The sequence below is a fragment of the Entelurus aequoreus genome, linkage group LG06 (genome assembly GCF_033978785.1).
Source record: "Entelurus aequoreus isolate RoL-2023_Sb linkage group LG06, RoL_Eaeq_v1.1, whole genome shotgun sequence".
In the NCBI taxonomy this organism is placed as follows: Eukaryota; Metazoa; Chordata; class Actinopteri; order Syngnathiformes; family Syngnathidae; genus Entelurus; species Entelurus aequoreus.
Genome location: NC_084736.1, coordinates 76,598,236 through 76,610,581, shown reverse-complemented (window position 1 = coordinate 76,610,581; position 12,346 = coordinate 76,598,236). Strand labels below are relative to the sequence as shown.

Sequence of the window (12,346 nt, the reverse complement as noted above, 5' to 3'; positions counted from 1 at the left end):
ATAAAAATACATAAAATACATAAAAATAAAAATACATAAAAAATAAAATAAAATAAAAATACATAAAAGAGAAAGTAAGCAGATTTTAACAGTAAATGAACAAGTAGATTAATAATTCATTTTCCTGTCCTTAATAATGTTGACAAAATAATAGGTGTATAAATGACACAATATGTTACTGCATATGTCAGCAGACTAAATTAGGAGTCTTTGTTTGTTTACTTACTACTAAAAGACAAGTTGTCTAGTATGTTCACTATTTTATTTAAGGACTTAACTGCAATAATAAACATATGTTTAATGTACCCTAAGATTTGTTGTTAAAATAAAGCCAATAATGCCATTTCTTGTGGTCCCCTTTATTTAGAAAAGTATCGAAAAGTACCGAAAAGTATCGAAATACATTTTGGTACCAGTACCTAAATATTGGTATCGGGACAACACTAATGCGTTTGAATAAAGTGGTGTGTCAAATGTATGTAATCCTTATCATGCTGTTTTTGATGGCTCTCTAGCCAGAGTCTCAATGCCCATCTGCCCCTATTTTGTGTCAGTCAAACAGCCTAGTGAGGCAATAAGAGAGAGATACAATTGGGACACTGTAGGGTTCTCTTCAACTAGTGTAGTCCAATTTCCAACTAAATTCCCATGTGGGAATCTCAGTATGGAAATACTGACAGTTATATTGGATTGATGACTAATGTACATGCATGCTACTATTTGACAGCACCACCTGTACCAGATGTCCACTACAGAGAATATGACTCTCCTGCACCGAATTTGAGGCTGCACAGGTCACCCAGTACTCTCGACCCAATAAGGTAACAGCAAGTATCCCCAAAGTATTCACAGCGCTTAACATTCTCCACATTTCCACATCTCCGCAGAGGAGAAAAGAAAAGAAAGGGGGTCTATTTGGGTGAAGGTGAAGGTGAGGGTGAGGGTTAGGGTTGGGGTTAGGTTTGAGGTTAGGGTTAGGGGGAGGGGTAGGGGGAGGGTTAGGGAAGACTTATTTAATGGCTTACTGGTTGTATAATAAGGCCATGCAGAATAAGTACCTAATAAGTACTTAATATTGACTAATTAAGAGCCAATATGTTACTAATTTGCATGTTTTAAGCAACTAATTAACCATTAATTAATTGCTTATTAACATAGGGTTAGGATTAGGATTAGGTTTAGGGTTAGGTTTAGGGTTAGGATTAGGGTGAGGGTGAGGGTTAGGGTTGGGATTAGGGTTAGGATTAGGTTTGGGTTGGGGTTAGGGTTAGGGGTAGGGTTAGGGTTGGGGTTGGGGTTAGGGTTAGGGGTAGGGTTAGGGTTAGGGTTAGGGAAGACTTAGTTAATGGCTTACTGGTTGTATAATAAGGCCATGCAGAATAAGTACTTAATAAGTACATAATAATGACTAATTAAGAGCCAATATGTTACTAATTTGCATGTTTTAAGCAACTAGTTAATGGTGCATATGTTCCCCATAATAAAGTGTTACTATACATATATATATATATATATATATATATATATATATATATATATATATATATATATATATATATATATATATATATATATATATATATATATATATATATATATATATATATATATATATATATATATGTGTATATACATATATATATATATATATATATATATATATATATATATATATATATATATATATATATATATATATATATATATATATATATATATATATTCCTCGCTCACTAATTGACCGAATGAGTGCCGATGACTTGGCCGATAATGTCACGTTATCGATGGAAAAATGCATTTTAGACTATATGATTTTCCTGAGCGGCTAGGAGACACAGAGAGTAACAAACGGTAGAAAATGGATTAGAAAGGACAGATTTTTTTTTTTTTAAATAGTTAAAAAAATTTCTAATAATAATATATATATATATTTTTTAAACTTGATTAAAAAAAATATATATATTATTTTTTATTTTTTATTTTTTTAAACTTGGGACTTCCCGTGGGTCGGATTTTGGCGACCACTGCTCTAGATGGTAGCGTGCAGGAAGTCAGAACATGTAGCCTATGAACATTATCAGCATGTGCACTGATACACTGTCTTATCTCCATTATCTATATAAACATGTTGCTCTGAGATGGATGTTAAGTCTTGTCATTTTCTTTTCTTTTTTTGACAGTTTGTACCAAGTCTTTGTACTTCCCATAGACGGCATGATGACGTTTGACTGCTCCTCTCCTGCGAATGGAGACGCTTTGAGCAAACAGGATTCCTTGAAAAGGCACATAGCAGCTCAGATGCACATCAGCCATGTCGGAGCAGATGTGAACTTCACTGTTGGAGACGGCTTCTATCGCGGAGGCTTCTTCAATGCTCCTCTGGAGAAAGGCAGAAACTACTATGTGGTCTTGCGAGTTGTTAGCCGGTGGAACAAGGTAAGGGCAATCACAGTTTGCAAAAATGAACATTTATTGACTGACGAAGTACATTTTGAACGTTATAATTATTTCTTATACCCAGGATTTAAAAAGCTCCTGTGTCCTTTGGGCCAAAGTAACAGGTAACGACTTGAACAACATCCTGTGTGTCTGTGGTCTTTTAACACCAAGTTTTATCTTATACATGCGAAAAGAATCCGAATTGTAAGATTTGACATAACAATGTTAAAACACAGTGGCACAGTACCTCGGTTTTTGGGTAATCCATTCTAAAATGTTAAACGAAAAAACGAATCAGCCATTTTTCCCATAAGAAATCATGTAAAGCGAACCAATCCGTTTCCGATACCCAGAAATATTGCCCTAAAACACATTTAATCAAGACTGATTATACAAAACCCAAAACCAGTGAAGTTGACATGTTGTGTAAATCGTACATAAAAACAGAACACAATGATTTGCAAATCCTTTTCAACTTATATTCAATTGAATAGACTGCAAAGACAAGATATTTAATGTTCCAACTGAGAAACTTCCCTTTTTTTGCAAATAATCATTAATTTAGAATTTAATGGCAGCAACACATTGCAAAAAAGTTGGCACAGGGGCATTTTTACCACTGTGTTACATGGCCTTTCCTTTTAACAACACTCAGGAAACGTTTGGGAACGTTTCCCATTCTTGCTTGATGTACATCTTAAGTTGTTCAACAGTCCGGGGGTCTCCGTTGTGGTATTTTAGGCTTCATAATGCGCCACATATTTTCAACGGGAGACAGGTCTGGACTACAGGCAGGCCAGTCTAGTACCCGCACTCTTTTACTACGAAGCCACGCTGTTGTAACCCGTGGCTTGGCATTGTCTTGCTGAAATAAGCAGGGGCGTCCATGATAACGTTGCTTTGTATGTTGTTCCAAAACCTGTATGTACCTTTCAGCATTAATGGTGCCTTCACAGATGTGTAAGTTACCCATGCCTTGGGCACTAATACACCCCCATACCATCACAGATGCTGGCTTTTCAACTTTGCGCCTAGAACAATCCGGATGGTTCTTTTCCTCTTTGTTCCGGAGGACACAGCGTTCACAGTTTCCAAAAATAATTTGAAATGTGGACACGTCAGACCACAGAACACTTTTCCACTTTGCATCAGTCCATCTTAGATGAGCTCGGGCCCAGTGAAGCCGGCGGCGTTTCTGGGTGTTGTTGATAAATGGCTTTGGCTTTGCATAGTAGAGTTTTAACTTGTACTTACAGATGTAGCGACCAACTGTAGTTACTGACAGTGGTTTTCTGAAGTGTTCCTGAGCCCATGTGGTGATATCCTTTACACACTGATGTCGCTTTTTGATGCAGTACCGCCTGAGGGATCCAAGGTCCGTAATATCATCGCTTACATGCAGTGATTTCTCCAGATTCTCCGAACCTTTTGATTATATTACAAACCGTAGATGGTGAAATCCTTAAATTCCTTGCAATAGCTGGTTGAGAAATGTTGTTCTTAAACTGTTGGACAATTTTCTCACGCATTTGTTGACAAAGTGGTGACCCTCGCCCCGTCCTTGTTTGTGAATGACTGAGCATCTCATGGAAGCTGCTTTTATACCCAATCATGGCACCCACCTGTTCCCAATTAGCCTGTTCACTTGTGAGATGTTCCAAATAAGTGTTTGATGAGCATGTTTTCTACTTCCTCAGTCTTTTTTGCCACTTGTGCCAGCCTTTTTGTTGAAACATGTCGCTGGCATCAAATTCCAAATGAGCTAATATTTGCAAAAAATAACAACGTTTTCCTGTTCGAACGTTAAATATCTTGTCTTTGCAGTCCATTCAATTGAATATAGGTTGAAAAGGATTTGCAAATCATTGTATTCTGTTTTTATTTACCATTCGCCATTTGAGTTTTGTAGGTTTTACAAGCTGAAAACAATGCAAAATAAATATAAATGGCGAATTAAATGTACAAATAAACATTGAACATCACTTTTACCTTTATGGAAGACTCTTGTTGGGAGAAAAAAAATGGCGAGCGTACTTTGCTATGAGCTCTTTCTTGAACGTAAAAGTGCTTCTCACCTTCTTTATCAAAGTGCTGGCGCACTCTTGTTCTTTTGTCATGCTCTGCAGGGACATTTTCCATTAGTTCCTGTGCTCTTATTTTGTTACGTCTATTTCCTATTTCGTGTTGAATGCAGTCCCTTTACATGTTTTTTCCTTTTGCATTAGTACAGTCCAATGCACACAATACTACACTCTCACTATTCCATGCACCAACATGCGCCAAGCTGTCTTTTTTCTGAAGAATGTTTTTCAAACAAGGACCGGTGCATGAATGTATAGAATATACTGTACGGTACCACCGTGTGTTGCAATGAAAATGTTATATTTTCTTCCAGGCACATCCTACGTTGTGAAGGTTTCATCGCTGTGTGCTGCGGCCACAGTCGGACTTATAGCCTTAGCTGCTTCGCTGGGACATGCTTACACCTGGTAAGAAGGATTATTACCCAATAAGACCTTTTATTTTTTTGAAATACATAGTGGGGTATGACTTTTTGTTAGAGATGTCCGATAATGGCTTTTTTGCCGATATTCCGATATTGTCCAACTCTTAATTACCAATTCCGATATCAACCGATATATACAGTCGTGGAATTGACACATTATTATGCCTAATTTTTGTTGAGATGCCCCGCTGGATGCATTAAACAATGTAACAAGGTTTTCCAAAATAAATCAACTCAAGTTATGGAAAAAAAAAAGCCACATTTATTATTGAAGTCACAAAGTGCATTTTTTTTTTTTAACATGCCTCAAAACAGCAGGGGGTTAGCGGGGGGTGTATATTGTAGCGTCCCGGAAGAGTCAGTGCTGCAAGGGGTTCTGGGTATTTGTTCTGTTGTGTTTATGTTGTGTTACGGTGCGGATGTTCTGCCGAAATGTGTTTTGTCAGTCTTGTTTGGTGTGGGTTCACAGTGTGGCGCATATTTGTAACAGTGTGAAAGTTGTTTATACGGACACCCTCAGTGTGGCCTGTATGGCTGTTGACCAAGTATGGATGGCATTCACTTGTGTGTGTGAAAAGCCGTAGATATTATGCAGGGTTTCCCAAACATTCATTTATTTGTGGCGGCCCGCCACGAAAGAATTACGTCCGCCACAAATAAAAAAAATAAAAAATAATAATAATTAAAAAATTGTTTTTTTTGTTTTTGTTTTTTTTTGTCCTCTCCAGCTTCTCAGGCAAATCATATAGTTGATGTAGATGCCCATATCGGCTGTTCAGATTTACTTTACAAAAGAGAAGTGCAGGATACTTCTCTTGTTGCCTTATTTGTATTTGACTTTATTAAATGTATTTATATTAGAAACACAACATGTGTATATAACAAAGGGTGCAAAGTCTGCAGGCAGAAGGAAACACATGGTTAAGTGTAGGGAGTAAAACTGATGGCAGTCTAAAGTTCAAGATTTTTGGGGCTCTTTGTTCAGTGGATCAGATGTTTGATGAAGCTCTGTGTCTATCTACCACCACTACTGTTTTCTGTTTATTTGTTACTGACTGTGGCAGGACACCTCTGCCTCTGTTTCACTTTATGTTGCTGGTAAATAATATGGTTGTAGTAGTAGGCTAAAGTTAAATGATTTAGTATGCACTAATTAAAGGGGCAGAGCTTTGAGACATTTTAGCTTTTATATTTTATAAGATATATTTTTTGTAAGAACCACAATTAATAAATATATTTCAGTGAATAACTTATTGTTCAAATCTGTATATAAATATGTACATAAAGTGTTGTAATTATATTGTAAAATGGATGGATGGATGGATGGACGTTTAAAACAAAACTGTTATTATTAATTAGTAGAGATGTCCGATAATATCGGTCTGCCGATATTATCGGCCGATAAATGTGTTCAAATGTAATATCGGAAATTATCGGTATCGTTTTTTTTATTATCAGTATCGTTTTTTGTTTTTTTTTATTTTTTATTTTTTTTATTTTATTAAATCCACATAAAAATAAAAAACACAAGATACACTTACAATTAGTGCACCAACCCAAAAAACCTCCCTCCCCCATTTACACTCATTCACACAAAAGGGTTGTTTCTTTCTGTTATTAATATTCTGGTTCCTACATTATATATCAATATATATCAATACAGTCTGCAAGGGATACAGTCCGTAAGCACACATGATTGTGCGTGCTGCTGGTCCACTAATAATACTAACCTTTAACAGTTAATTTTACAAATTTTCATTAATTACTAGTTTCTATTTAACTGTTTTTATATTGTTTTACTTTCTTTTTTATTCAAGAAAATGTTTTTAATTTATTGATCTTATTTTATTTGATTCATTTTTTTAAAAAGTACCTTATCTTCACCATACCTGGTTGTCCAAATTAGGCATAATAATGTGTTAATTCCACGACTGTATATATCGGTTGATATCGGTATCGGTTGATATCGGTATCGGTAATTAAAGAGTTGAACAATATCGGCATATCGGATATCGGCAAAAAGCCATTATCGGACATCCCTATTAATTAGTAAGTATACATTTTTTGAGCCTTTTTAGAGAAAATCCAATCATTGTAGTAAATTATGCAAATTACTCGATGATGTAATGGTGACCACGCCCATAGTCACGCCCATAGCCACGCCCCCACCGCCACAGGTATCTTGGCAGTTAATGGGAAACACTGTTATGTGATTGGACCGGCACGCAAAGGCAGTGCCTTTAAGGTTTATTCAATCAATCAATCAATCAATCAATGTTTATTTATATAGCCCTAAATCACAAGTGTCTCAAAGGGCTGCACAAGCCACCCCCCCTTATTGCCGCTCTGTACTTCTCCCTACGTCCGTGTACACAGCGGCGTATCAAAAAGTAATAAATTTGACTTTTTGAAACCGATACCGATCATTTCCGATATTACATTTTAAAGCATTTATCGGCAGTCCGATATTATCGGACATCTCTACATTTTGTCTTTATTGTTAGCTTTATTATCAATAAGTAATAGTTGCTATACATTCAGTTGTCTGTAAATAACCAGCCTAAGATGCACTTTAGTGAACTTTCTTAATTGTCTTGCAGGTTTTTCAGGAAAAAAATAAGAACATGACTGCTTATATTGCTTTTTTTGTCCTTTTTTTTTTTTTTTTATTTGGAATAAAATCTGTTTTTGTACACTTTGGGATTATTGTTGAATTATTATATAATGACAGTATTCATTTTGAACTATCATGTTGTTTCTCATTGGCCCTGCGACGAGGTGGCGACTTGTCCAGGGTGTACCCCGCCTTCCGCCCGAATGCAGCTGAGATAGGCTCCAGCTACCAACCCCCCCACCCCACGTGACCCCGACAGGGACAAGCGGTAGAAAATGGATGGATGGATGGATGTTGTTTCTCATTCGTAGTGTTAATAAAGTGCACATTATGTTTGTTGCGAATGAACATTACTGTTAGAATAATTGTTTGTAAGTTATCACAAAAACTTTGTGTTACATTGAGTGTCTGGTGAGAAGACAAAAGCTGTCTTTGAAACCTACCAAGAGTAAGGCTCGTAAAACACCACTGTGTTGGGGGGGGGAAGCAAAATGAAGGTGTTCTGTTTTCTTTCATGTATGGTAATCAACAGAAAGATATTGTTCTAACCCAAGGACTTCAAAGCGGAGAGGAAGCAGGACCAGACTCCCCTCCAGGCGACCTCTTCTTGAACCTCCTTTTTGAACTGTTTGACGAATGTCTTTTAGAACTATTTTACGACCTCTTCTTTTGAACTGTTCGGTAACCAAAGGCAACGCTGTTTACGACCCACTTCCCTTTGGAAGCAGCTGTGGTCATGTGGTCGGAGAAAGTCAAATAAAGAAGGAGGAGTACAATCTTTCGCCAGAGCGTGCTGAGATATTGCGCAAGGGTACAGTGTACAGGCGACTCTCCTCAATTGAGTCCAAATTGAATTCTGTCTCTGTTTAATTCTTTGCCTCTTGTCTTGTTTAATAGATGTCATCAGTGTTTGAACCTGACAATTACAGGTTCACAAAGCTGGAGTTTGACACTCTCTGCAGCTGATTCAGCCATAAAATGATAAACATTTAAAAACACGGTACTAATCTGAGTTAAACGGTGTAACATATAGTTTACATTATTACAAAAATGAATGAGGTATGAAAGATGTATATTTCTACAAAGTGTACAAATTTGATAACAGTCCTATACCAAGTAACAGTACTGCTGATACTGACACTGAAAGATTTTTCTAAATCATTGGATGGTTTTATGATGCATCCATCCATCTTCTTCCGCTTATCCGAAGTCGGGTCGCGGGTGCGGCAGCCTAAGCAGAGAAGCCCAGACTTCCCTTCCCCCAGCCACTTCACCCAGCTCTTCCCGGGGGATCCCGAGGCGTTCCCAAGGAGGGGGGTGTCATGATCCATGGTCCGGATCATGTTTTGTTATGTTCTGTTAGTTTTGTACTCTATTAGTTCCTGTTTTTGTGCACCCTTGTTTGTTTTAGTTACCATGGTTACTTATTATTTCCACCTGTCTCTGATTAGAGTTCGTCCGCTCACCTGCTTCCCGAGCACTAATCAGGGGCATTATTTAAGCCTGCCTTTAACGGTCAGTCGGCCTGGCGTCATTGTTTGTTTCATGCAACCTGCTACGTACGTTTTGCTTGTTTCTAGTCCATGCCAAGTGATAGCGATAGCTCCAAGTGCGATCAGCACGTTGGGCCTTCGGCTTGTTTTCCGTTTTTTGTACTCCTTTTGATTGTTGAGAATGAAATCATGTTAACGTGTCCGACTTACTGCCGACAATGGTTCTCGCCCGGAAAAGGCTGGAGTGCCATCTCTGGGTTGGGGAGGAGACCCTGCCCCAAGTGGAGGAGTTCAAGTACGTAGGAGTCTTGTTCATGAGTAAGGGAAGAGTGGATCGTGAGATGTGGCGTCTTCAGTAATGCGGACGCTGTATCGATCCGTTGTGGTGAAGAAGGAGCTGAGCCGGAAGGCAAAGCTCTCAATTTACCGGTCGATCTACGTTCCCATCCTCACCTATGGTCATGAGCTTTGGGTTATGACCGAAAGGACAAGATCGCGGTTACAAGCGGCCAAAACGAGGGTCTCTCCCTTAGAGATAGGGTGAGAAGCTCTGCCATCCGGGAGGAGCTCAAAGTAAAGCCGCTGCTCCTCCACATGGAGAGGAGCCAGATGAGGTGGTTCGGGCATCTGGTCAGGATGCCACTCGAAAGCCACCCTAGGGAGGTGTTTAGGGCACGTCCGACCGGTAGGAGGCCACGGGGAAGACCCAAGACACGTTGGGAAGACTATGTCTCCCGGCTGGCCTGGGAACGCCTTGACATCCCCCGGGAAGAGCTGGACGAAGTGGCTGGGGAGAGGAAAGTCTGGGCTTCCCTGCTTAGGATGCTGCCCGGATAAGCGGAATAAGATGGATGGATAAATCATGTTACTACCTGCACGTCTTGTCCGGAGTGGTCCGTCTGCATCCCGGGAGAACGAACCCCGCAGTAAGCTGCGAAAACCCCGACGTGACAGGGGGGCATTCTGACCAGATGCCAGAACCACCTCATCTTGCTCCTCTCCATGTGGAGGAGCAGCATGAACCTAATTCCTGGTTAACGTCGCGTAATTTAGTCGGATACAGGGTCCGCATTACTGATTGATCCGCCTGTCGATCTCACGATCCGGTCTTCCCTCACTCCTGAACAAGACCCTGAGGTACTTGAACTCCTCCACTTGGGGCAGGATCTCCTTCCCAACCCGGAGATGGCGCTCCACCCTTTTCCGGGCGGGAACCATGGACTCGGACTTGGAGGTGCTGATTTTCGTCCCAGTCGCTTCACACTCAGCTGCGAACCGATCCAGTGAGAGCTGAAGATCCTGGCCAGATGAAGCCAGCAGGACCACATCATCTGCAAAAAGCAGAGACCTAATCCCGTAGCCACCTACTCAGTAGCCTAGTGGTTAGAGTGTCCGGTAGGTTGTGAGTTCAAACCCCAGCCGAGTCATACCAAAAACTATAAAAATGGGACCCATTACCTCCCTGCTTGGAATTCAAGGGTTGGAATTGGGGGTTAAATCCCAAAATGCTGCTCCCCTCACCTCCCAGGGGTTGAACAAGGGGATGGGTCAAATGCAGAGGACACATTTCACCACACCTAGTGTGTGTGTGACAATCATTGGTACTTTAACTTTAACTTAACTTAACTTTAACCAAACCGGATCGCCTCAACACCCTTACTGCGCTTAGAAATTCTGTCCTGGCGGAGTCCAACCCTCCTTAGAAACGGGTCCGACTTTCTGCCGGTAATGCGGCAGTAAGTATGTAAGTCATCCTCATCATTTTATGATTTTGCCTTTAATTTGTTGATCATGGCTGTGGTATATCGAAAGTATTTTCTGGACCATAGGGCGCACCACATAATAAGGCGCACTGCCGATGACCGGGTCTATTCAGGTCTTTTTTCATACAAAAGGTGTACCGGATTATAAGGCGCATTAAAGATATTATGATTTTTTTTTCTAAATGTAAAAGACTTCCTTTTGGTCTACATAACATGTAATGGTGGTTCTTTGGTCAAAATGTTGCATAGATGATGTTTTACAGATCATCTTCAAGTCGCTTTCTGACAGTCGCGTCAGGATGCGCCGTTTTGTGGGCGGGTCTTATTTACGTGGCTCACCTTCGACAGCGTCTTCTCCCCGTCAGACTTTACTTCAATCAATAACGGAGCAGCATCTCCTCATCCGTGGCTCACTGGTGCAACAACAACACCGGAAATGTGTCCCGTGAAAAACCGTCCGACCGGAACTCTCTAATAACTAAAGTTCCTTGGGTGAATAATGTAAACTCACTACACCAGTAGTTTTTAATACTTCCATAATGAGATATAAGTTAGAACTTTACACTACTTTATATTAGAAATGGCAACAGCAGAGGATGAATGTCCCATAACAAGAAGATTGTCATGTCTGTGTGATCATGTTTTGTTTTGGTTATGTTCGGTTTGGTTTTTGGACCTTGTAGTGGAAAAGTCCGAGTCTCAAACAGGAATAAAAGAGAATTGGTTACAAGAGCTTATTTACCCAATCAGATGGTACACAGTTGGATTGGAAAGACATGTGTTTACACAGACAGTATCTCATGAGACGTAAGATGGTACACCCTCGAAGAAATTAGAAAGAATGCACACCAGTCTTGGTCTTCCCCTGTTATTTATAAGCTTCCTGTGGTCTGATTCTATCATAACAACTTAGGTAATTGTCCAATGTTCAAATATCACCCCACCAACAGAACTAGTACTGTCAGGGTGACCCGACCTCTTATGTGTTATGTCCTTCCCAATGCATTAAGTTTGAGGGGTAAACTACAACCTTTTGTGCACTCTTGTTTGTTTTGTTTCCATGACAACCCATTAGTTTTCACCTGTCCTCATGTCCCGCACCTGTCTCACGTTTTGCACTCGCGCACCTGTCACTAATCATGTCACTGTTATTTAAGCCGGTCTTTTTCTGTTGATCGTCCTGGTGATATTATCCTTACTACCTCTGCTACCTTTCATTCCAAGCCATTGTTCCCTGCACGTTTTTTCATGCCACGGTAAGTGTTGTATATTTCATGTTTATGGTTTTTGCCTTTGTGCAAGCTTTGTTTCATTAGCCAAGTTTTTGTACTTCCGCCTTGTGCGCGCTTTTCGTTTGTTCTTTTTGTTAGTGTAAAAATAAACATGTCCTTACCTTCACGCCTTGCCCGCGCCCACTTTCCTTTGCATTCCGGGAAAACACAACACCCCAAGGTCCACGGATTGACAAAGATAGTGAAAAAGAAGAAGCTTATCGACTACAGTGGCGGGCGTGCGCACATTTTCAGGACTT

At 39.9% G+C, this 12,346-nt stretch overlaps 1 protein-coding gene across 5 annotated transcripts in view; it reads left to right on the top strand.

Moving 5' to 3' along the window:
* susd1 (sushi domain containing 1) overlaps positions 1-7,643 on the top strand; it is a 35,745-nt gene extending 28,102 nt beyond the window's left edge. For all 5 annotated transcript variants that reach the window (XM_062051563.1, XM_062051565.1, XM_062051564.1 and 2 more), the window contains 5 exons: positions 728-821; positions 2,181-2,436; positions 2,522-2,561; positions 4,835-4,928; positions 7,546-7,643. In XM_062051563.1, coding sequence (XP_061907547.1) covers positions 728-821; positions 2,181-2,436; positions 2,522-2,561; positions 4,835-4,928; positions 7,546-7,573 — 512 coding nt within the window. In that variant the 3' untranslated portion in view covers positions 7,574-7,643. The remainder of the gene's footprint in view (positions 1-727; positions 822-2,180; positions 2,437-2,521; positions 2,562-4,834; positions 4,929-7,545) is intronic.
* Positions 7,644-12,346: the final 4,703 nt, after the last annotated feature.